Source organism: Lissotriton vulgaris, unplaced genomic scaffold (genome assembly GCF_964263255.1).
Source record: "Lissotriton vulgaris unplaced genomic scaffold, aLisVul1.2 SCAFFOLD_371, whole genome shotgun sequence".
NCBI lineage: Eukaryota > Metazoa > Chordata > Amphibia > Caudata > Salamandridae > Lissotriton > Lissotriton vulgaris.
In genome coordinates, this window is record NW_028253580.1 from 1,491,175 (window position 1) to 1,514,374 (window position 23,200).

The following is a 23,200-nucleotide window of genomic DNA, read 5'->3' on the forward strand; positions in this document are numbered from 1 at the left end:
CAGAGTTTGTATATCAATTTTTATTTCAATAATTATTTATACCTCCATTAGCTTCACTTGTCTGGAACGGTCATCTTTGAGGTGTGCTTTAGTGTCCAGTTCATATTCCAGGTCTTTGATGGTCTGTTCAAGAATTTGGCACTTTGTGACAGACTCATCCTGGGCTCTCTGGTGATCTCGCAAGTCCTCTTCCATGTGGCGCAGCTAAAGACAGAAGGAAGATGGTGATGTAAGTTATCTTGCATATAGGGAAAGAAACATGAAGATTTTTTTTATTGACAGACTGTAAATTCAATTTATAGCAAGTATTATGTGAATCTGGACAAAAACGACCTATTCAGAGATAGCTGGAAGGAGGCTATTGGATTGTGGACTTAAGACCTCATTTTGAGGTCAGTGGGAGAAGGACTGCCTGGCCAATTAACTCATTTGGCGCCATGGTGGAGTTCTTTGTAGAAAATGGTGCAATTGATGCCAGAGATGCACGTTCATTAAAACTGCACTGCACTGACTTCAGACAGGCTGTCATGCCTGCTCTATGTTGGTTGGTTTATGAAAAAACAAACAAGCAAACAAAGGTTTTGGAGTGTCATGAGCCTCAAATTGTGGCATGTCTCCTGTTCTGTAAAACTCTAACAAAGGCCTTTAGTCTTTTATTGAGTGGTGGTAAGAATGTGGAGTACTGGTATGAGTATACTATTAAATACTTTAAGCTTTGGTTATTGTGACTGTTGTTGAGAAACATCACATTTCTGGAAATCAAGCATTCCCTGAGAGAGCGAGACACACCATTTTTAGAAAATGAGGGTTTAAAAAAATAATGCTGTAGTGGTTAGTCTGTGCTGGTTAAGTAAAGGCAAGAGGTTTACGTTGGAAATAGTTAGTGTATTTATTAATGTATTCTTTGGTGGATCCACTCTCTCACTATCGCATTTTCTTCACTCCTTGAGACAGCATCTACGTTTAGATCCATCAGGCAGAACATGTTCGGCTGGGTCCCATTTGGGATGAAAGGGTGGCATAGCTCTACAGTTGTACAGAAAGTTCCAGGACCACATCCCAGAAGTACCACCTCAGTGTTGCTGTAGAAAATACTGGACAAAAGGAACTAGCATATATCTGGGGACTGGGGGAATTGGACAGGTGTCGAGCCCCGATCCGGTGTGGAGCTTTATTTATATTGTGGTTTGTAAAACTTTGATGGGCAATGGCAGAATTGTACATTTCTTCCGAATCAGTTCGGATGAAACTGATTTTGGCAGCATCCAGATGTGTGTTTGAGCTCCCAAACCAGTCATATGAAAAAAAGCCCCATATACGAAGCTTCTTCGAACAGCAGGGTGGACAGACAAGATCACCTGCCAGAGTGACAATTGAGGTGGGGTACACACCCAAAGAAACCCCAGAGATCTTTCAGTGGGGGAATTTGAACAAGAACATTAACACAATGGAAATTAGTGGTTTGTCAATGGGGGATTGCATTCCTAAGAGCAGGAATATCTGGTGCGTTTTACTCAGATTTCACCAATCACTCCACTGGGATACAGCCATAGCATCAGGAATGATTACGAGAACATTACCTGGGGAGCAGCCAGCAGACCTGATGCTTCCTGCATTCATGGCTACTGCTCTCTCCCTACTGCTCTCTCCCTGTCTGAGTTCTGCAACACACCTCTCTCTCAAAACTACCACGGATCACAATATTCAGTGACTCAAAACCTGCCACAAACTCATTCTGATGTGGACGGCTGAGAATTCCTCCTGATCACACCCAGCATAAAACAAACCAAAATCACTTGAATGCACCAATAATAACTACTGCTCAGAAAACTAAAACAGCATGGCACCAGCTTTCCATTCTGAAGAAAGTGAAACCTTTCCTCCCAGAAACCAACTTCGGAACAATAGTCAAAGCAATGTTCTTTCTATACAATGCTTCATGGTCTTTCAACACTACACTGGTTACACCATCCTACATGGTGCAATTCATCTTATTGAACACACAAGTTGAGTCATATCACCCCAACCGTAGAGGCTCCTCCGACGACCCCACAGTCATGCATAACTGGCAGAGAAGATAAGCACCTCATATTAGCTGCACCACACAAGAAGCCAGCACATTAAAACAGAGAACAAAAACCTCGAAAGCAGACACCCAGCACCTCAGTTTATGCTACCTGTATTTGAGAAACCTCCCAGTGACATCAAAATATGCCCAACCCTCTAGCAATTTGGGAAAAAAACGAAACACATCTCTTAATAGTAAGAGTTACTACTACTGAGAATGGACTGCATTCGAACAAATTGCATATCTGGATGGTGGATCTTTGAGGAGAGGCGCTTGGTGATTTTTGCTTGGTGAATATGGTTGGTTAAGAAGGATCCAGAGTACTGACTCCAGACATGGTCATGGCCTCCTTTAGGAGTTGAACTAAGATGCTCCCATCACCTAGAGTGTTCAAACAGAGACCCAGAGCGGAGGAATATTAAGCAAGATGCATACCCTGAGCCCTTGTAGTGAATAGATCCTTTCTTTACCTTGTTGAAAAACTTCTTTAAAACCTGCAACTGGAGCAGAAGCCTGAATAACAGTCATTGAGTAGGTTTTGCTTCTCGAATTGGACAGAAATTGTGCACTGTTGCAACTGTGCTGGAGACCGATCATTGAATCTGAAGTGCAGGTATTGTAGAATATGTATAGTTAACGCTTGAATAAACGCCTTTATGTGGTGTTTATTACCATTAAATAAGATAGTGACTTCATGGTTGTTTTTGTAAACTCATAAAAACAGAAAACCTGCCCTTTACGGTACTTACCATGCATGAAAATGTGATCCTATTGCCACACACACTCTTTCTAGAGAAACTGTAACATGCATGATAAGTAGGCTGCATACTATTCTTTCAACATTATAAAATATGGAATTGCTCATGTTAGTTTATTAAATAGGCCAACCTTTTTAGATAAATGTTGATATGATTGAAAAGTTAAGTCCTTGAACCTCACCTTTCATAAATTGCATCCTTGGTAAATAAACACTTCTACTGTACTAACTTACGCATATTATTTGACGGAGAAATGGTATTTCCCAACTCCGAACTATGAATGTAATCAAATAATCTGAGCAAATTCATTTTGAGACTGTTTTGAAACCTACCTCATACCAAGTTTGAGCACAAATTATTTTCAGAAAGCGTCTCAGTTTAAGGTAACATATGTCTCCTGATCGAGGTTACTCAACCATAGCAAAGTACATACTTATTCACTCCCAAATACCTTAGTTACCTTGTTTGTAACATTTCCCAAATCAGAAATCAGAAATTAAAGCTGCAGCTGAACTTCGCTCTTACCTCTTCTTGCATTTTAACAGCAGCCAGGCGAGATTTTTCTGCCTCTAGGCTTTTTTCTTTAAGTTGCCTTTGCACTTCAGCAACTTCTCGGCGAGTTTTCTCCTTGTATTCATCAAAATGCTTCTGGAGCTCCATAGTGGATGTTCGGGAAAAATCCACAATTTCAGCAATCTAATGTTAAAAAAAAAATTATTTGGAAAATTACAGAGGATTGCACGACAAAGAAATGATTAAAAGAATGCACGACACAGAAAGGATCAAAAGCCATCATCCCTCAGTTCAATTGGCTGTTTTAAGAAGGGCATCTACAATGTTTTGTGTGCACGAACATATTTGGTATATTTCATATGGAATCCTTTGGGCTAACTTGGTAACAAAGCTTATAATTCTTGTCAATACATTCACAAAGCATGTACTCCTTTATAAACCAAAGAATAACAACAACTGCAGGTTTACAAGATGTAACTTGGGCTATTTCATTGAAAGTCTGTACTGGACTTTTTTGAAGTCAGAATTGTAGGTATTAGTATAGAATGTCATTATAAATTCAGAGAGATGGACGGTAGGATTACAAATACTGTAGGATGAGCACACGCTAAAATAACCCTTATGTACACAATGGGGTATGTCTACTTTTAGGGAGTGCAAACTACGTTCACTTTAGTTTTTGGGGAACAGGCTGCTTTGTTTTGGAACAGATTTCAGCTCAGAATGATCTTAGAACACACTGACAACAACAACTATCCCACCTCCCCACCCCACGGGACCCTACGGGACCCTACTTGGTAGATGGCAGAGCTTCTATGGTGTGACTGGCTGGATAGAAAGCCATAAAGAAAATGGCCTTTATAAAGAAAAAAAAATAAAACAGAAAAAAAAAATCAAAACTTCCCAAAATATGGCATTTCCCTTCACTTTTCCTAAAGAAGTTACTTACTTTTGGTAACGATGTATCTGGTAGAAACATATGTTAGTTGTAGATTTCTTACCTTAAAATTCCCCCCCGGCGTTAGTCTGGGTCTGGAGATTTTTCTTCAGCAATATCCCTGTGTGTTGGTAGGTGGCATCGGCCGACTTCCCGTCCGTCATTTGAGCTGGGGTCGACAAGATGACATTGCGGTGCCTACATAGATGCTGGCCGTGTGCGCGGACAACAGTTCTGGCACGACTTTCCATGCCAGAAGTGCAGAACCATGAAAGACACTGACCACTAGCATCCCTAGAAATCAGTTCCCAGAGCATGGAAGATGGGTGGGGTGGTAAGGAATCTACAACTAACATATGTCTCCACCAAATACATTGTTACCAAAAGGTAAAGAACTTGTTCATCTGATAGAGGCAGTTAGTTGTAAATTCCTTACCTTAGAATAGATATCCCAGCAATTCCATCCCCGGAGGAGGGTCTGCGAACCAAGTTCACACAAAAAAGCCCTGGAGGACTGAACGAGCAAAGTATCCATCCCTCTGGACTGGACAGTCCAGGCAATGGTAAACATGTGCAGAGATGCCCACTCTGCTGCATGGCAGATACCAAGGAGTGGGACTCCGCGTGCCAACGCAGTGGTTGTAACTGAGGCCCTAGTGGAGTGGGCATGCAACCCAGCATAGTAGAACTTAATGCAAAGGACAACCCATCGGGAGATGGTACATTTTTAAAAAGCCCAGCCTTTCTTGGTACCCACATGGCCAACAAAGAGTTGATCATCCACCCGGAAGTCTTTGGTGTGGTCAAGATAGAAGTACTTATTACCATTTAATGAGATAGTGACTTCATGGTTGTTTTTGTAAACTCATAAAAACAGAAAACCTGCCCTTTACGGTACTTACCATGCATGAAAATCATGGGGTCCAGAAGGTAGAGTCTCTCCTCCTACTTGGAAGGGTGCAGGGTGGGCAAGGTGATGGATTGTCCCACAAGAAATGGTGTAACCAAGTTAGGAAGAAACTAAGGCGTTGTTCAACGCAACACTTTATCCGGATGTACAGACAAGAACTGAGACCTGGAAGACAGAGCCTGCAGCTCACTAACTCTGCAAGCAGAAGTGATGGCAATAAGGAAGGCAGTCTTGAGAGTAGGCAGCCTGAGAGGACAGTTGTGAAGAGGTTTGAATGGAGCCCACATAAGAAATGTTAAGACCAAATTTAAATCCCATTGTGGCATTATGAAAGGAGATGGTAGAAACAGATTACAAAAGCCCTTAAAGAACTTATGAACAATAGGCGATTTGAATAAAGATGGCTGATCAGGTAGCTGAAGAAAAGCAGAGATCGCTGTAAAATAGCCGTTAAGAGTGCCCAGAGCAGATCCCCCTGGGCCAAAGAAAGAATGTACAGTAGAATCTCTGAAAGAGGGGCAAGAACGGGATCCACAGCCTTTGATGTGCACCATTCCACAAACCTGTTCCATCTACAGGTGTATACCGATTTCTTGGCGGGACACCAGGTTGCCAAGATAACATCGCAGACTTCGTGCAGAAGGTCGAAAGCTGACAACTGCCGCTGCTCAATCTCTGCACAACAAGATGGAGACTGGACAGGTTTGGGTGAAGTACTGTCCCCCGCTACTGCAACAGAATATCCTCCCGAAAGGGCAGTCTGATCGGAGGATCGATGGCCATGCTCAGAAGCTCTGGGAAGCAGACTCTTCATACCCAGTCCGGAGCCACAAGAATGACTTAGGCCCAGTCATGTTTGATCTTCTTGAGCACTCTGGGCAGAAGTGGTACAGGCAGAAAGGCATTCAGGAGGCCGCCGTTCCACTCGTGACGAAAAGTATCACCAAGTAAGTGCTGCCTTGGAAACTCATTCAAAAACAACAATTGATGGACAGAATGCAGAACAATGTCACACATTCACCCAGTACAGAGATCTGGGCTTAAATCCATCGTTTGTTTGCACTCCACATCACCCCAGTTCAGACATGGCCATATGCAAATCAGCCTTGACCCTGTGCCTCATGGGAACAGTCTAGCCCGAACTGCCAAGACATGTCTTTCCTAGACGGGAATCAAGCATCCTAGGACAGGTTTCTGGCAATCAGCCGTCTTCAGCCAGGATAGCTTGACTCCAGCGGTGTAGAGAACATGGGACTCATGTCTGAGCATACCCATCCCATCCGGGGTGATAAATGCAAAAACAATTGATGGACAGAATGCAGAACAATGTCATACATTCACCCCAGTACAGAGATCTGGGCCTAAATCCATCATTTTTTTGCACTCCACACCACCCCAGTTCAGACATGGCCATATGCAAATCAGCCTTGACCCTGTGCCTCATGGGAACAGTCCAGCCCGGACTGCCAAGCCATGCCTTCCCTGGACCGGAAATAAGCTTCGGACATGAGTCCCTTGCTCACTTTGCCACTGGATTCAAGCAAGCCGGGCTGAAGACGGCTGAAATGCCAGAAACCGGTCCTAAGATGCTTGATTCCGGTCCAGGGAAGGCATGGCTTGGCAGTTCGGCCTGGACTGTTCCCATGAGGCACAGGGTCAGACTGATTTGCATATGGCCATGTCTGAACTGGGGTGGCAGAGTGGGCTAAAGAGCGGTGATGGATTAAACCCAGATCTGTTGACTGGGTGTGAGTGTTTGATTGGTTCAGATGCTCCGTCCATCACCACCCCCTTTTGTACCGCCTTGGAAACTCAAGCATACAATACTGCTGACATTGCAAGTTCTCTTCAGAGGCGAACAGATCTAACCAAGGCGCTATTCACCGCTGAAAGAGACCTTGCACCATCTCTGGATGGAGACGCCATTCATGATTGACCAAGCACCAATGGCTGAGTTCGTCCTCTCTGGCATTCAAAGAACCTGCCAGGTGTTGAACCCTCGGGGTGATGCCCTGATGTTCCAGCATGTCCATAGGCAAAGAGTCTCCTACCCCACCCTGTTTGTTGCTGTACCACATGGCACTGGTGTGGTCTAAGATCACCTGCACCACTTTCCCTTTGAGAGAGGGAAGGAATGCCTTCAGTACCAGTCTGATCACCCGGAGCTCCAGACTATTGATTGGAGGCGGACTCCGCCAGAGACCAGGCGCCTCTGATCTCTGCTCCCCCCAGATGGCTGCTCCATCCCCGGAGTCACACATCCGTCACCATCGTTAGATCTGGTTGGAGAAGGGCGAGGGATCAGCCTCTGACCCAATCCTGGTTTTTTAACCACTACTGCAGCTGTGTTACAGTCCCGTCCGAGATCTGGACGTAGTTGGAAAGATTTCCCTGATGCTGTGCCCACTGGAACTTCAGGTCCTACTGCAGAGCCCGCATATGCCATCTGGCATGATCAACCAGTAGGATGCAGGAGACCATGAGGCCCAGCATCCTCAAAGTCATTCTCACCAAAATCTGGGATGAAGGCTGAAACATCGGTATCATAGCAAGAATATTCCAGACTTTCTGTTCAGGAGGATAGGCCCGAATTTGCACTGTGTCCAGAACAGCTCCGATAAAAGGGAACGTCTGAGAGGGAGTCGGTGTGACTTCGGCACGTTTATGGTGAACTCCAGCAAATGCAGGTGGTCCGCCATAGTCTGGAGTTGGGAGACAATCTGTGGCTTGCCTGACTTTAATAGCCAATCGTCGAGATAAGGAAAGACTGGAACCCCTGATCTGAGCTGATAAGCTGCGACCGTCATATCCCGAGGGGCACTGGTAAGGCCAATGGGGAGCACGGTGTACTGAAAGTGTTTGGGCCCACTGTGAACCGTAGATAGCGCCTGTGGTCCGCCTGGACAGGATTATGGAAATAAGCATCCTACAAATCCAATGCCACCATCCAGTCTCCAGGGTTGAGGGGAGACCGGACTTGAGTTAAGGTGAGCATTTTAAACTTCTCCATCCGGAGGAAGAGGTTGCGGGCCCAGAGGTCAAGAATAGGACGCAGGCCTTTGTCCTTTTTGAGAACCAGAAAGTAGTGGGAATAGCAACCACGACCTAATTCTGGCGCAGGGACTATTTCTATGGCTCCCTTGGCCAAGAGAGCCGAAACTTCTTTTCGCAGAAGTGCCAAGTGATCCTACGACATACGATCGTAAGACGGACGCATGGAGGGAGTTTTGAAGGGGAGGGAGTAGCCCCTTCGTCCTATCTTCAGAAAACAGGAAAACACGGTCACCTGGAGCAGGGCGGTAGGGGTGGGTGTTCGTCCTTTCTACAAGACCCCCTGTGCTGGGCTTATACCAAGTGCCCAGAAGGACGTCAATAAGGCCTTCATTAAAGGGTAGAAGAGGCTACCAAAGGGAGCTCAAGGCCCAGGACCTTGGCCGCCCTTATCACCACCACTTCATAGTCTCTCGCCTTCTGTTCTCTTTCTGAACTATCTTGTACATACAAGTGTATCCATTTATAATTGAATCCAGTTGAGTTATTGTTGTATATTTTTGCTTCTCACCACCACAGCATATGAAGCTCCCTCCTCCATAGCCACTGTAGGGGGAGAAAACAAGCCAGTGTCTGGGGAGGTGTCCAGACCACTGGCCACACCCAGGTCCATACGCCAGTCCGAATCTTCCAGCTGGTTGCTTAATGAGGCCAGTGGCCCCTCACAGTCCTCGTCATAACCCTCTGGTTGATAGGGAACACTAGGGATGAACAGGAGAACAAAAGTATCCTCCGGCGTAGGTACTGGCGTCAGCGCGGCATCTATTCTGGGCATGAGGATGGGGACGGTGCCGGCCAGGGGCACAGCCGGCGCCAGGAGCTGGGTAAGGTCAGGTGAGCTTGACCGGCGTCGATCCAGATTCAGGCCTGGATCCACGGACCCCCTCCGGTGTCGGGGCCAGAGCCGCCGAAGGCCTACAGCACCTGACTGAGTCTGCCGGGCCCGACCGATGGGGATAAGTCAAAGATGCCTTTGCTTCTTCGCCTTCTTCTTGTGTTTCGACTTACCCAAAGACCTTCCTGATGACTTGGAGTGCGCGGAGCCAAGCGCCAGGCCTCCAGTAGCTATCAGGACCGCTCCTGCAAACACTTGAGATTCATGGCCCGGCACTCGGAGCACAACTTCGGATCGTGGTCTTGCTTCAAACACCACAGACAGACAAGGTGCATATCTGTCATGGACATCAACCGAGAGCAGGAACCGCAGGGTATGAAGCCGGTCGGATGGCGGGACATCCCTTTGGCACGAGGAGTTCAAGACTCAGAAAATGTGTCGCCAAAAGGTACAAAAAGCTAGCTAAAAAATGGCTAAAGGGTAGCTCTCTCCAGATCTGCACTTAGGCTGGCGCGGAAAAAGAAAGACCGGACGTCACTGTGTTAACATCCATTTTAAAGACTAGCTGGTCGAATTAGAGTTTTAAGAATGGGTTTTACTTCAACAGGGTGACAGCATAAATTACTTTGTCACCCTGACAGTCAACGCCTGCCAAATTATGAGATGTCAGTCAACCCAGCTGACGTTTCTAACAATTGCAGAAACCACTGTTATAGCAGTTCCTGTCAATGCATTGTAAGTTTGACGGGTGGCTCAGTCAACATGATCGAGCAGCACAGCATACTCACATTTTGTTTTATTTTCCAAAACAAACCCCAAAGTAGATTTTTGTTTCGGAATATAAAATATAAAATATAAAATTATGCCTCCCCTCACCTCAGGAGATTTTTCCCAAGAAGAGGTTGGCATTTTACAGTTTTCCCTTCCCTTTACTGTGACCACCTTTGGTAGGTGTTAGGACAAAAACACTATCTCAACAAACACAATGCATTTAACCCCTTAAGCGCTGCCGTCGGCCAACGGTCATCGCAAGCACTACCTTGCCAGTGCTGCGCACGACCGTTGGCCGACGGGCCAGCGCTCGTTATTCGAACGTTCAGCACTGGGTGCTGAACGTTCGACGCAGCTAAGAGGTTAAGAGACATTTCAACGCATAAGTATTCCTTAACTCAAAAGGTGTTTTCAGAATTTGGAAATCGAAAACGGTTTTGAATAATAGAAACCTGGTCTCAAAGATCCTGGCACGGCAATTTAAAGAACAACATTAATAACAGAGACCATCACTGCAGAATAGTTTGAGGTGACCATTTAAGGAAGTTCTAAAATCCAGCTATACATGAACCTTAACCCTTTCGATGCTGATGACGAGCTCAGCTCGTCATGATGCACAGTTGAGCTGTGCTGATGACGAGCTGAGCTCGTCATGAATACATAGTAAGAGCAATTTCCAGCACAGGGGGGGAAAACGCCTAGCAGCCAAGGTGTTAAGCTGAGGGCTTACATTTTCTCTTTCAAACCTCGAAATGTAAACCATCTGATTCTACCCCTTTGGACAGGGCATGTCCTTTGTGTGTTGTACAGAATGTGACAAAAAGTGGTTGAGTTTCGAGATAGAACTTTGTTCTATCTGTGTGATACAGGAGGACACACTTGACATAGTGGGTCTACATGCCTGTTTGAGGATAGACGGATTCGGGAGGCATTTTAAGGCAACTGAATTCTAGGACCTCAGGAGCCAAATCACTAGTGGCACCTTGATTCTGCACGAGAAGATCTGGTCTGTTGAGAAGTTTTTCGTGAGGAACCGCTGATAAGTCTAACAGAGTCATGAACCAGGGTTGTCTGGCCCACATGGGAGCCACTAAGTTGAGGTGAGCATGAAAGATGTCTGCCAAAGTTTCCAAATCACATATGAAAGGGATATTTGCCTACGCTTTTCCACCTCTCCCTCTCCTGACCAGTTAATCCACAGGAGACAAAGTTTTGCCATTTAGGCCAGTTGCTAAGAGGTCAACGTAAGAACCCCTCTCCCCACTCCCAATGACATAAGTACAAAAGTAGGACTTGAGAATGTAGTTACCACTCATGGACTTGTTGTCACATACTGCTTAGCAGGCCTGGGAAATCGTTGTCAACTCCTAGAAGGTACTGCCCTAGGAAATATCCATGGAACAGGGCTCTGTTACAATATAAATGGTACTCTGGAATAGGGCCACGCTTCTGCGTATAGTGAATTCTGGTAAACTCAAATTCAGCATAACTCTATATCTCTATGCAAATATTGTTATTCAAATCTATTTATATTTCATGAGTGAGGGTTGATATGATCCCCTTGTCAGACTTATTATTTGGTTAATATTTACCCAAGCTCTCAAGGGGTTACTGGGTTGCTCTTGCTTACTACAAGACCATGGCTTGCAAACAGCGGTGGACTGGAGACCTGTTGATGGGTATGTGGGGTCGTAGCAGGGGCCATGCGAGGAGTCTGCATGGTGTCATTGGGCAACTACAGTGTGAGGCGCTGTACTCGCAGTTGAAGGCTACTGCTGCTCTCCTGGATCCTGCTGCTCCTGTGTTTCCGACTCCAACTGGGAGCTGGCTTCGGGACTGAATTACAGAGGTTGTGTGCCAGACGTTCCGGCCTTTTACTCCTCCTCGACATCCCATAATCAGAAAATGTTGGGGTATCCTCTTATTTGGTGCTCCATTCTGCAATAAGTATGTCTCCCATCAGCCATTACTCCTACGTCTTCTTGGGAGTGGAAGGCGAAGCAAGCCAGAAACGCTGCATTGTAGTGTTTTGCAGAGAGACAGAGGTTGCAGACCTAGTGATGGTCGGTCCAAGGTCACCTGTAGTGGCACTGGGGCAGTCGTGGGAGGGCTTGGCTGTTCAGGCTGCACTGTTCTCATGAGGAGCAGGGTCGAGACTGATTTGCATATGGCTGGGTCCAAATTGAAGTTGCATAGAGAGCAAAAGAACGATGGATTTAACCCAGATCTCTTGACTAGATGTGAATGTTTGACTTATTCAGCATTCCGTCCATCATTTCTTACTGCAGCACTCAAGGCCCAAACAGTGGCCAGCACCCCGAGTTGTGTCGAGAGAATCCCAGTCATTAAAGTCTGACACACACAAAGACCAGGAGAAAGCAAAACGCTGGAAATATTTATATACTTTATAATATATTTTAATTATATACTTTATATTGTCGGAGAGGATATACTGAAATAGTCTGACGACGAACCCAGAGGCACATCAACTAGGAGCTTGAACTGTAACACATCTGAACCCTATGATGGCAAAAAATAGGTTCGAACAATGGAGCCAGAGCTCATGCTCATTACTCGTTATAGCTAGCAGGAGTTACTATAGCTTGTGACTTGAAAGACTTCTTTGAAGAAAAACAAGTTGTACACGTCTGAGCCCAAAACTAGATTGCTGGTGTATGCAGAGCATTGTGTACCTACAAGTACACATGCCATGAACCTGACAATTAACACTTGTTACAAATACTTGCCATAGAACTACCTTCGATTTCTGCACCTAATACATATAATCCGATATCCAAAAATATGGTGTGTGGTTTGTAAAAAGCCTTGATCTCATATTTCTTGACTAATCGAACTTAAAAAATAAAAGGTGAATTCTAGATTTAGTATGCCAACGTAATAGGAATTTGGCATATACCAAAAAATCATATTGACTCATTTGGCTGCAGGCTGAGTTCCGTTATTAAGTTATGAACTGCAAGGCACCCTGCAATATTCTCAATATGTACACTTGGGGCATATTTTATTCCTTATAATGTATAACTGATTGCAAATGGTAGATGTGTTTGCATGGAAATATTACAAATAAAACACCCTACCTCCCTAGCTGCACACCTTTAAAATGCCGTATGAATTCCCTTCCACGATTTAAAAATGTAAAGTGCCTCATTTTTTAACAACATGCACAAGTAGAAATGGAGCGCCGAGGATGCTGAGCGGTTTAGCATCAGAGGTCCCTTCACATAAAATACTCTCAATGCTAGCATATTTTTGTTTGAGAATTCAATATGACCTTTTGTATAGCACTCAGAAGAAGAAACGAAAGCTAGGAATGGAGGGGCAGGAACGTGCAGATGCCTTTCATCCGACCTCCAGTGTTCGAGAGCAGGCAGGGGCTGAGGGAGCCGAGCATCAGCAGAATTTTAGGCCTGCAGCAGGAGAATATTAGATGGGACCAGTGAGGACTCTCTTCTCCATCAGGAGTGACATCATAGCACGGTCTAACACTCCATGTGTTACGCCGTGGTCGCAGGAAAAGAGGGGTTTCATCTGGATTGGGGAGAGCCGCAGGGTTGTATCACTCAAGTAATTCACCGTCATCTTGTAGTTGTTCGACTGAAACAATTGCTGTTCAGTTCATAATATGCCACTGACTGAGCACACAGCAGACACAAGCAAAGTAATGCGTGAGAAGAAAATCTTTTATCTCGGACTCTCTCGTGAGCTTCAGCTGAACGAAGGACACGGGCAGCAACTCAAGATAGCAGGGTCTAGACACGGGAGCTATTCAAATAACGGCAACAACATTAGAATAACATATTGATAAGGCAGTAAGTGCCCCAGACTTTGATGCGGCGTAAGGGAATTTCTCCCTCTTTTCATGGCACCGCTGCAGGTGCCTGGAGCTGGCGCAGGTTCCCATCACACTCAAGTTAAAACACCGTCTCCCCTCGCACGTCATCTCAAAGCAAAACACATCAGGACATTCGAAGGTTCCAGTTAAAAGAATGGTGTGGAGAGAGAGATGGCCAATGAGTATGGTAAAAGAATACTAGGTCACAATGGCCAAATAGAGTCTGACGTGAGCACGCCTGCATCTTACTCCTAATTTTTAGAGTTATTTTCCCACGACCATCCAAGATATACCTTATAATGTCGGTGTCCCCATGGGGGCACCAGGTAGACCTTGGCAAAAGGTCATACACATGGCTGTGAACTGGTATGTTTACCCAGGGATAACTGAGCACACCTACTGCAAAGAAATACAGGGACAGCCTCAAGCCTGTTAAGAGGAGAAGGAATCAAACATGGTCCATAGAATTGGAATGGAAGAAGCGGGATTACACTCATATCTTCTTCAATGGCAGATATTTTTCTTATTTAATCAATAAATGTTTATCCAGCTCTCCTCGCACAAGGCTAGGCTGTTACATCCAGTGTTTATTAAAATGGACTTTCGCTTTAATAGGAGTATAAATAATGTAGGACATTGATAGCACTTCAGTTAGTCCTAGTGAAAGTGTAACTGAGGCTAGTAAATATTTTACTAATTAATTGTGGTCTGCAAGTCATGCGCTAGTCAACTGTACAGTATTCTGCTGGGAACCTAAACGCTTTCTTTGATCGTGGAAATATCTGCATCCTTCGGTGAAGACGTTTCTAGGGCTCATCCAGGGTCGAGGCGAAGACCAGTCAAACCTTTGAACACCATGAGTGGCCAACGCTGCAGGAAGCTCACATCACAACAGAGCAGGGTGAAAGGAGGAACCCTGCCAGAAAGTGAGAAGGATTCATGCTTCGTTACCTGCCGACAACGGGCTCTGTAGCATAAGATACAGTCATGTGCTGTGCATAATGCTCCAAAGCCCGCAGAAATGAAGCTCCCTGTGAGGTCATGATGAGAAGTTTGGGGCTGGTGCTGAGGAGAAGTAGAATGCTTTGATAATAAGAGGAAAGTGAGGAGTGACCGGCTGGAGCAGAACAAACATGCAGGTTCAAGAGGTGCCAACAAGAAGGGAGTCCATGATGCCAGGGGTGCCAGGCCAGCCAGGGATCCCGAAGGTGCCTTTATACAGGAAGACTCTGGGTTAACCAGAAAGAGGTCAAACTTCTCAAAACGAAAACCTGTCTTTGGTCACCCAAACTCCATCCCTCAGTTTTACAGCTGTAGGCCGAGAGGAGGGGCATGTGGTAACTAGGGCCAGGCGAGCAAAGCCCCTTTCTGTGATAGAACGTAAGATGCTCTGGTGGGACTGAGAGATACTGAAGAATGACTGGACTGCATGGGATGCTTTAGTGAAAAATCAAGAGATTGCTCGTCCTAGCAGCTACATAGCGTAGGAGCTGTCTTGATTACTTAAATAGATCAATGACTCCTATTTAAGGGGACTGGTTTCATCACAGAAATGAATCAATTCTAAAGGGAATACATACAATACTGTGCCAGGGATTCTCACATGGTTTTAATGCCAGTTATTATTGTTTGTTTAATCCAGACTGCACTACCGTGCTTTTCAAGTATCTGGTGATATTTAGATATACGCCCAAATCGGGTTCCAAGAGCTGATAATAAAGAAGTGAACAGAGAAATGAATTAGAGGTTCACACATGACATAGGCATTTTAACTAGAAAACAAAGATTTTGAGCCAGGTGAAGCAGAGCCTTTAACCCCCCCCTATTGTCAAGAGTTATGCCATGCCTGCTAATGAAAGAATACAAGGCTTTACACTCCTATGGGGTGTGGGCGGTATTTTATTAATGAAAATGACACCGATTTATGACATTACGATGTGACTGCCTATCATGAAACTATAGTTTGAAGCTAAGCTCGCAGAGAAAGTGGGGGCACAGTAAAAAATAACAAAGAAATATTATATATGCTATTCTACTGGTCACAAGTTCCCAACCACAGACATAATTAACTTGGGCCTAGACAAGGGCTCAGATCGACATAGCCTCACCCACAGAGAGAGAAAGATGCGTCTCTTGTTTTCTCACCCAGTGCCGTTAAGTCGTAATTAGGAGCGCCTCTCAGATCACATACATCACAGCATGAGCTTAAGGTGTGAACAGACATGTATGTACAGTACTGTAGAGATGTGTGAGGTAGTCTAGTGGTTGGGGGGCGGAGTCGTAGGAGGAGCAGGAACAGGAGGAGCCGGGGAAAGGAACTGGTCAGTTAGAGTAGGGACAGGGTAGGAGCAAGAGGTGTGTAATAAAGCTCCCATTAAAATAACTACAAGTGTCTGTAATAATTGTAGCAGGATGCTACAACTGGCGACGAGGGTGGGATGAGCCAGCCCACTGTATGCAGAACCAAGAGAAGACACCCTGTCCCAGGCAATGTCCAGAGGAACGCTGCCGAACGTAATAAGCTGCTGCCCGAGCAGAGAAGCCAGCAGTAGGTGACCCTGTTCCCCCCCCCCGCGCAGTCGAGAGGGATCTAGAGGGAGCCGAAACACCGAGCGCTGAAACGCTCCACAACAGAGATCGTCTCGCGCCAAAAACGCGAGCCCCCACTGGATGCGTAGTGCCTGGCATCCGCGAAGAAACAGGAGTCGGGAGCCCACTCCGACCCTGTCCAACACCCCAAAGTGAGTAGAAGGTGCCCGAGTGAGGAGGACGCCGTCCCTGCGAGCCTACTGCCGAGCGCGATTGAACGCGCCAAAACCGGAGCCTGAATACCGGTGAAAGTAAAACCTCACGCCCGATGCGTGAGGTTTGGCATGCTGTCGGAAAACCTCACGCCCGATGAGTGAAGTTTGGCGCGCTGTGAACAAAGAAAAGCAGGAACTCTAAAGTATGGAGGATTCGGGAGCCTACCCCGATCCTGCCTAATACCCTGAGCACAAGAAGGCGCCTGGGGCACTGTGGAAGCCCCGTGGAGTGCCCAGAAACAAGAGCGCTGTTCGCGCCAAAGAGAGACTGCAGGTGCCCACGTGAGTACGGGCTGAAGCGAGGGAAACTGAGCAAGGGCTCGGGAGCTCACCCCGACCCTGCTGCACTGCTGAAATAAATGTTGGGGACTGGCTGAGCGCTGTGAGAAGAAGCGCTATCCCATGAAAAAGAACTGTGCCGCTTTGTTGGAAATCTCACCCCCGATGCGTGGGAATTCGCATCTGTGTCCGGCGATCGTGTCGGAGTGAGTCTGTGAGCTCACCTGGTGGTGGTGAAGAAATAACCCCAGAAGGAAGACGTGGGACTGAAATGAAGACCGGGGTAAGTCCCTGTGAAGAGCTGTGAAGCGCTGTGAAGCTTGCATGGTGAGAAGAGCTGCATGTGGCCAAGTCTCGTGAGAGTTGGGCGGCCATCTTTGAGTCAGGCGGATTTCAAGGACATACCCTGTGTGATGCATAGGCGGCCATCTTAGAGTCAGGCAACAGCCAGAAAGTGAACAAACATTGGCGAGAACAAAGAAACAAACATTGACACATGCAAAATAACAAGCATTGGTGCCTGCAAGGACGAGTATTGGCCAAGAGTAAACAAGCGTTGGCAAAGGTAAGAGACATACAAACAAGCACTTGTAGGTGCATGCAAACAAGCACTGGCGAAGACCAAATAAACACTGGCAAAGGCCGAACAAGCATCGGCGAAAGCCAAACAAGCATTGGCAAGCAACCTACAAATACTGTCAAGAGCCAACAGACAAGTTGTGGCGAATAGAAAACAAGCAGTGGCGAAAAGACCAAATAAACACTAGCAAAGGCCGAACAAGCATCGGCGAAAGCCAAACAAGCATTGGCAAGCAACCTACAAATACTGTCAAGAGCCAACAGACAAGTCGTGGCGAATAGAGAAAAACAAGCAGTGGCGAAAGGAAACAAACACATGCCGTCGACAAGCCTTGGTACATGACAATAAACAGACACTGGTAAATGCCTAGAAATAGGCAGTAACAAGGCAAACACACAAGCGGAGATAACGGCGTGTGAACAACAATGAACACGGCCTGGCAACCAACACAGAACAAGCACGTGCACACGCGAGAGTGAATCGACTAACAAGCACGGGCAACCACAAGACCCGCTCACCTAACATGCGTTGACAAAACAAATGTCAGCACAGGTGGCAACATGGACCTTGAGCAACACAAACGAATGCGCAGTGGTGAAGGCACTGAAGCAACACGTGTCTGTACCACAAGAGGCACAAGCGAACTCAAGAACCCAGCAACGACAACGGCACAATGGAATAAGCATTAGCAAATGCAAGAGACAGATAACGACGACACTGAGCGCTAACTGAAGAGCGCCGAAGAGACAAGAGCGGCTGGACTGTACTGCAGCAGACCCAGAGGAGGGCAGTCTTACAGAGGACCCCGGAGAGAGCAGTACCATCCAAGCTCATTCGCCGACGCATACTTCGTTAGCTACAAAGACCATCAATCTCCAAGCAAACGACCAAACCAAAGACCCTGACCAGAATCTCCCTCTCTCATGACGGGTGGAGACACAGCACAGCGGGTCACTCCATACAGTGAAGTACCGCCCCCGGCGATGCAGACTGATGATTGGATCTCGGATCTCAAACGACACCGGTGGCTCGAAGCACTAGAAGATTTCTTAAAAGCCAATGGTGAACAAAGAGAGAGGAAGTGTCTACTACTACTCCTCCATTTGGTGGGTTCGGAGGGCCGATGCCCAATCAGGACATTTTCCGAGGAGGACACCGAAATCTACAAAAGACTCCAAAGGGAGCTCTGTGCTCATCTCAACGCACAGACAGATGTGGACCATAATCGCATGGCTTTCAATACAGCACGGCAGGAACCAGGCGAACCGCTGCCAAACTTCATCCCTCGTTTGCAGAGTATGGTACGAGGTTGCCACTTCAACACTTTCACAAATGAGGATGCGGTTCGACTTCGGATCGTTGAAGGGTGCACAAATCCTGACACAAAACGTAAGATTCTGCAAGGTCATTGGTCGTTAAAGGAGATCATCAAGAAGGCCGAAATTGGAATGCAAATCAAAGCAAGAGAAGGATTGAAGGACGTGCACCTAAGCGCAACTCATCCAGATACCGAGGAAGATAGAACTCAGAAAACAAACAGAACTGAAAGGAGGGAGAGGGAAGGCAGACCAGCAAAAAGACAACGGGAAAGACACGGTGACAAAGAAAGTGACACAGATTATTCAGGGTCAGACTCTTCAACATCCGACCACTCGAAGTCAACCAAGGATTACCCGGAGTCAGATGACCCAGAGGCGACCATCCAAAAGACCGGTCCAAGAAGTCATTCACCTCCCAGGAGTTCCTCAAGGAGTCACTCAAGGTATGACACACAATGCTCCGATGGGGAAAAAGCATCAAGTACAGATCGCATCCCTGGACAAGATGGCATCCGGCACAGCAAGTGGGAGAGAAAGAATAACCAGAGAAGAAGAGGTCGCACTGGTCAACACCGGAAGTCGGCGCAGGAACATCAGTCGACAAGCAGTGAAGACGAGTCCAAGGAAACATCTGGCCGAAGAACACATACAACTCAAATCAGAAGTGTTGGAGCATCCAACAAGGGAGAAGGAGAAACAGGTCGCACAAGACGGACTGATCCTCCATTGCGACGAACCAAACAAGAAGACAATGAGGCAAACGCTTGGGATCAAGCACCAGGAACAAGCACAGGATCATCAAACAACCTCCCAAATGGGACGGCATTGAAGACGTTCCAACAAAGGCGCACGGAGAAACATCTTAACGACAACTCAAAAGGGAAGTACAATTCGCCATGGATTACGGACTTCAAAAATCCACTACCAAAGACAGTTTCAAGGAAACGTTGGAGAAGGAGAGGGGAGAAGAATCTCTCTGACACTGAGTGCACATCTATCCGATCCTGGAGGTCGACAAAAGACTTCTCTGACCCCGAAAGCACGTTCATGTCCAGGAACTCCTCTGACTCAGACAGTGCGTCCGTCCGATCCTGGAGGTCAACAAGAGACTTCTCTGGCCCAGAGAGCACAGCTGTCCGATCCCGTGAGTCGACCAAGTCATGGTCCCGACAACAGCCATGGCGTCAACCACCCGAACGCGCCAGAGAACCAAAGGACACCCTTCCTGTCAAGAGTAACGTAACACACACTAAGGTCTCTGATTACTCAGCCACGCCACAAGGCAATCCGTCATGTCAATCACAAACATATCCGGACATGGACCAGACACCGTCACCCCTGAAGGGGTCCGAAAGGCTGACTCAAAGGACCTATAAAAGGAAAACAGAGACAGTGGACCTTAGTCATCCGACAGGAAGGGACCTGCCAGCCAATCCGCAGAGAAAGCCGGACATGTCAGCAGAGATGGATCATCGGATGAGTGAAAAACATGCCCATGCACAGATAGACAACGAGTTCGTCAGACAATCTGAGGTTGTGCATGAGTTACCGAACCGAACCAAGACAGTCTCGTCAGATAATACCATACTGTCTGATGTGCATGACCCAGAGGTGAACGACAGTGTCGCCCTCGACCGGACAAGACAAGAAGGGGCAAGGGTAAGCGCAGGTGCCCATAAGAGGACCAGAACATTGTCCACTCATGAAAGGGACCGAGCACCCGAACCAACTGTTACACCACTAGAAGAAAACATGAGGACTGCAGACCGTGAGAGTGAACAGCTCACCCGCACTGTGGTCAAGAACGCCCTGATCAAGACACCGGAAAGAGTGACCAAAGTCCAACCCACCACTGATTCGACACTATTGAGGCTTGAAGAACAGACCGTCCGCCAACCCGTGTGGTGGATTGAAGAACTGCGAACACTGAGGACATTAAGATCACTTTGTTGAGAAGGGGGGAGATGTAGAGATGTGTGAGGTAGTCTAGTGGTTGGGGGGCGGAGTCGTAGGAGGAGCAGGAACAGGAGGAGCCGGGGAAAGGAACTGGTCAGTTAGAGTAGGGACAGGGTAGGAGCAAGAGGTGTGTAATAAAGCTCCCATTAAAATAACTACAAGTGTCTGTAATAATTGTAGCAGGATGCTACAAGTACGAGGAATGTAGCTCTGGCACATGGGATGATTGTGAGAACAGAGTAGTAGCCTTTTCACAGTGATAGGGTTTGAGCCTCAACTGATTCAGCCTGTGATGAATTCGGGCGTGTCCATACTGATGGGGCTTCACTTCCAGAAGCAGGCCATTCCTATTGCAGGTATGGGGATAGAGGTTCAAACCCTTTAGAAGGCCTTTCTACAACAAAGTTGTAGCACATTCAAAACAGAAAGAAAAGGAGACACCTTTGAACCTACTGGACAGGACTACTCTATATCCCAAGTGGGGTAAGTACAGGGGTTATTTCCTCCCGTCAACACCCTTTCAGAAACCGGGAGAGCAGGACATGGCGAGCACCTATGTGGAACTACAAGAAGGTTCACACGCAAAGAAGGTGGTGTACATCTCCTTACTTAAGGCCCTCCACACACAGTCAAGGAAAACACGACCCAGAACACAGAGCAGTCATTTTAAGGTCACATTCAAAGCAGGAATAGCAATATCTTTTTTCAGGCAAGTTTCTGGTCTCATGGGGGTGAGGTGAGGAAAGAGGCGTAATGGAGCACCACAGAACAGAATGAGCAACTTTAGTACTCTTTACCTAATGATTTAGTACCCCTTTCTATGTACTTAAAACATTCAATCGGTATTAGAGGAGAGAAGGGTAAAATGTGTAAGGGCAACAACTTGGGCAGCAGAATGCACCGATTATTTTCAGGGACCACAAAAACTTAGCAGAAATCTAAAACTATTTTCCTTTCATTTCTGTGTAGACTGCACCATGCTTTCAATGCAATTTCTTAATAGACATTCAAATCAACTAGCAGGCGATACAGCGCTTTCGTCTGAAAAGCTATTGAACCAACAGAGTTTTGCAGCTGAGGAAACGAGTGACATTTCAATTCCTCCGAGTTTGATGAAAATAAAAACATGGCATTACTTTAAAACCTCATATCCAAAACACGCAGATGGAACATGCCTTCTGTATGCGCGGTTATCTTACTTCAAACCCGGATCCTATTCACACATACCTCCTTTTGTAATTTTTCAATGGTTTTGTCCAGATGCCATCGTTCATTTTCCATTTCATTTTTCATTCTTTTTAATTGTTCCTTCTGGGTTGCTTCCTCCTTTAGTCTTTCCATTAACTTCTGTTGTTCATGTGACACCCTGCTGAGGTTCCTCTGTAAAAAAAAAAAAATGTAAGCATGCACTTACATACAATAGTGCAACACAAGGCATGTTTTGAATTCAAGCTCAAAGAAATATGAGTTTCAAGCAAATGACAACTACCATGTGCATTGGATCAAAATACAGAAAAAATACATTACGTCTTTGACCTGCACAAATAGAGTTCTGAAAAGCATAGTACAATACTAGTACCCCTGAAAACACTGGGTTTAGAACAAGATAATAACAAGAAAATAGCAACAACAGTTTTCCTTAGGACAACTGCTCTACTAAAGACTTTTCACTCCTGAAAAATGAAACTTAATGTTTGAATTCTGAAAATCTTCCATGAAATGTTTTCAAGCTGACACGCTACCTACAAAAGTAATTTCTAGGTTTATCTGCAAGGATGTAAAATAACCATGCAATTCTAGAGACCTGGGAATGGCAGCAAGCTGTGTGTTGAAGAACACGGATTAGTAGGAAAGAAATGCCTACACCGGTTGAAATAAATGGTTCACTCTCCATATAGCCATTTTTTCCTTTGAATGAGCACAAATCAAGATTCCCTCAAGAACAGAGAGGGCTCTTCTTCATGAAGCAAGACACCAACATTCTCACCTAGTATCCCAGGACACTCAACTTTCCATATGTACCAAACACTCCACCTTCTTTTCCTCCAACATATCACCAAAACCCACTGCGCATCCTTAGTTTCATGAAATTAACATAAACAACAAAATTAAATAGTACATAAGACCCAAGATATGGAGTAAATATTAGTCTCAAAATTGCATATGGAGCATGACAGTCTTTTAAATTGCAAGATCTATTTCATATTTTCTCATTACTTTCTCACTCACCCGACTAAGTTGTTCCCTTTCATTTCACCCCAATATCACCCTAGATAATAGCATGCTTGGCAACATGATTAGGAATTCACACCCTGCATTCAGACACAAGAAACACTTTTTTTTTTTTTTTTTTTTACACAGAGTTTTATATAGCACAAACGTGACTCGAACCGGGTATCAGAGCGCTTCACATACCACCAGTTGCATTCCATGCAGACACATTCATTATTTATTTTTTGTAAGGCACGGTGAGATTAAGTGATTTGCCCATAATCACAGGATGTTCTGCGTCTTTGTCGAAACTCAAACCCAGTTCCCCAGATTCGAGGTTGACCGCCCTAGCCAT

General features: G+C 45.9%; 1 protein-coding gene across 2 annotated transcripts in view; it reads right to left on the reverse strand.

The window, feature by feature from the left end:
* LOC147660922 (cingulin-like protein 1) overlaps window positions 1-23,200 on the reverse strand; it is a 192,837-nt gene that overhangs the window by 146,122 nt on the left and 23,515 nt on the right. For both annotated transcript variants that reach the window (XM_086951423.1, XM_086951424.1), the window contains exons 3-5: window positions 21,862-22,014; window positions 3,352-3,522; window positions 43-204 (exon numbers count right to left, since the gene is read on the reverse strand). In XM_086951423.1, the coding sequence (XP_086807549.1) occupies window positions 43-204; window positions 3,352-3,522; window positions 21,862-22,014 (486 nt within the window). The remainder of the gene's footprint in view (window positions 1-42; window positions 205-3,351; window positions 3,523-21,861; window positions 22,015-23,200) is intronic.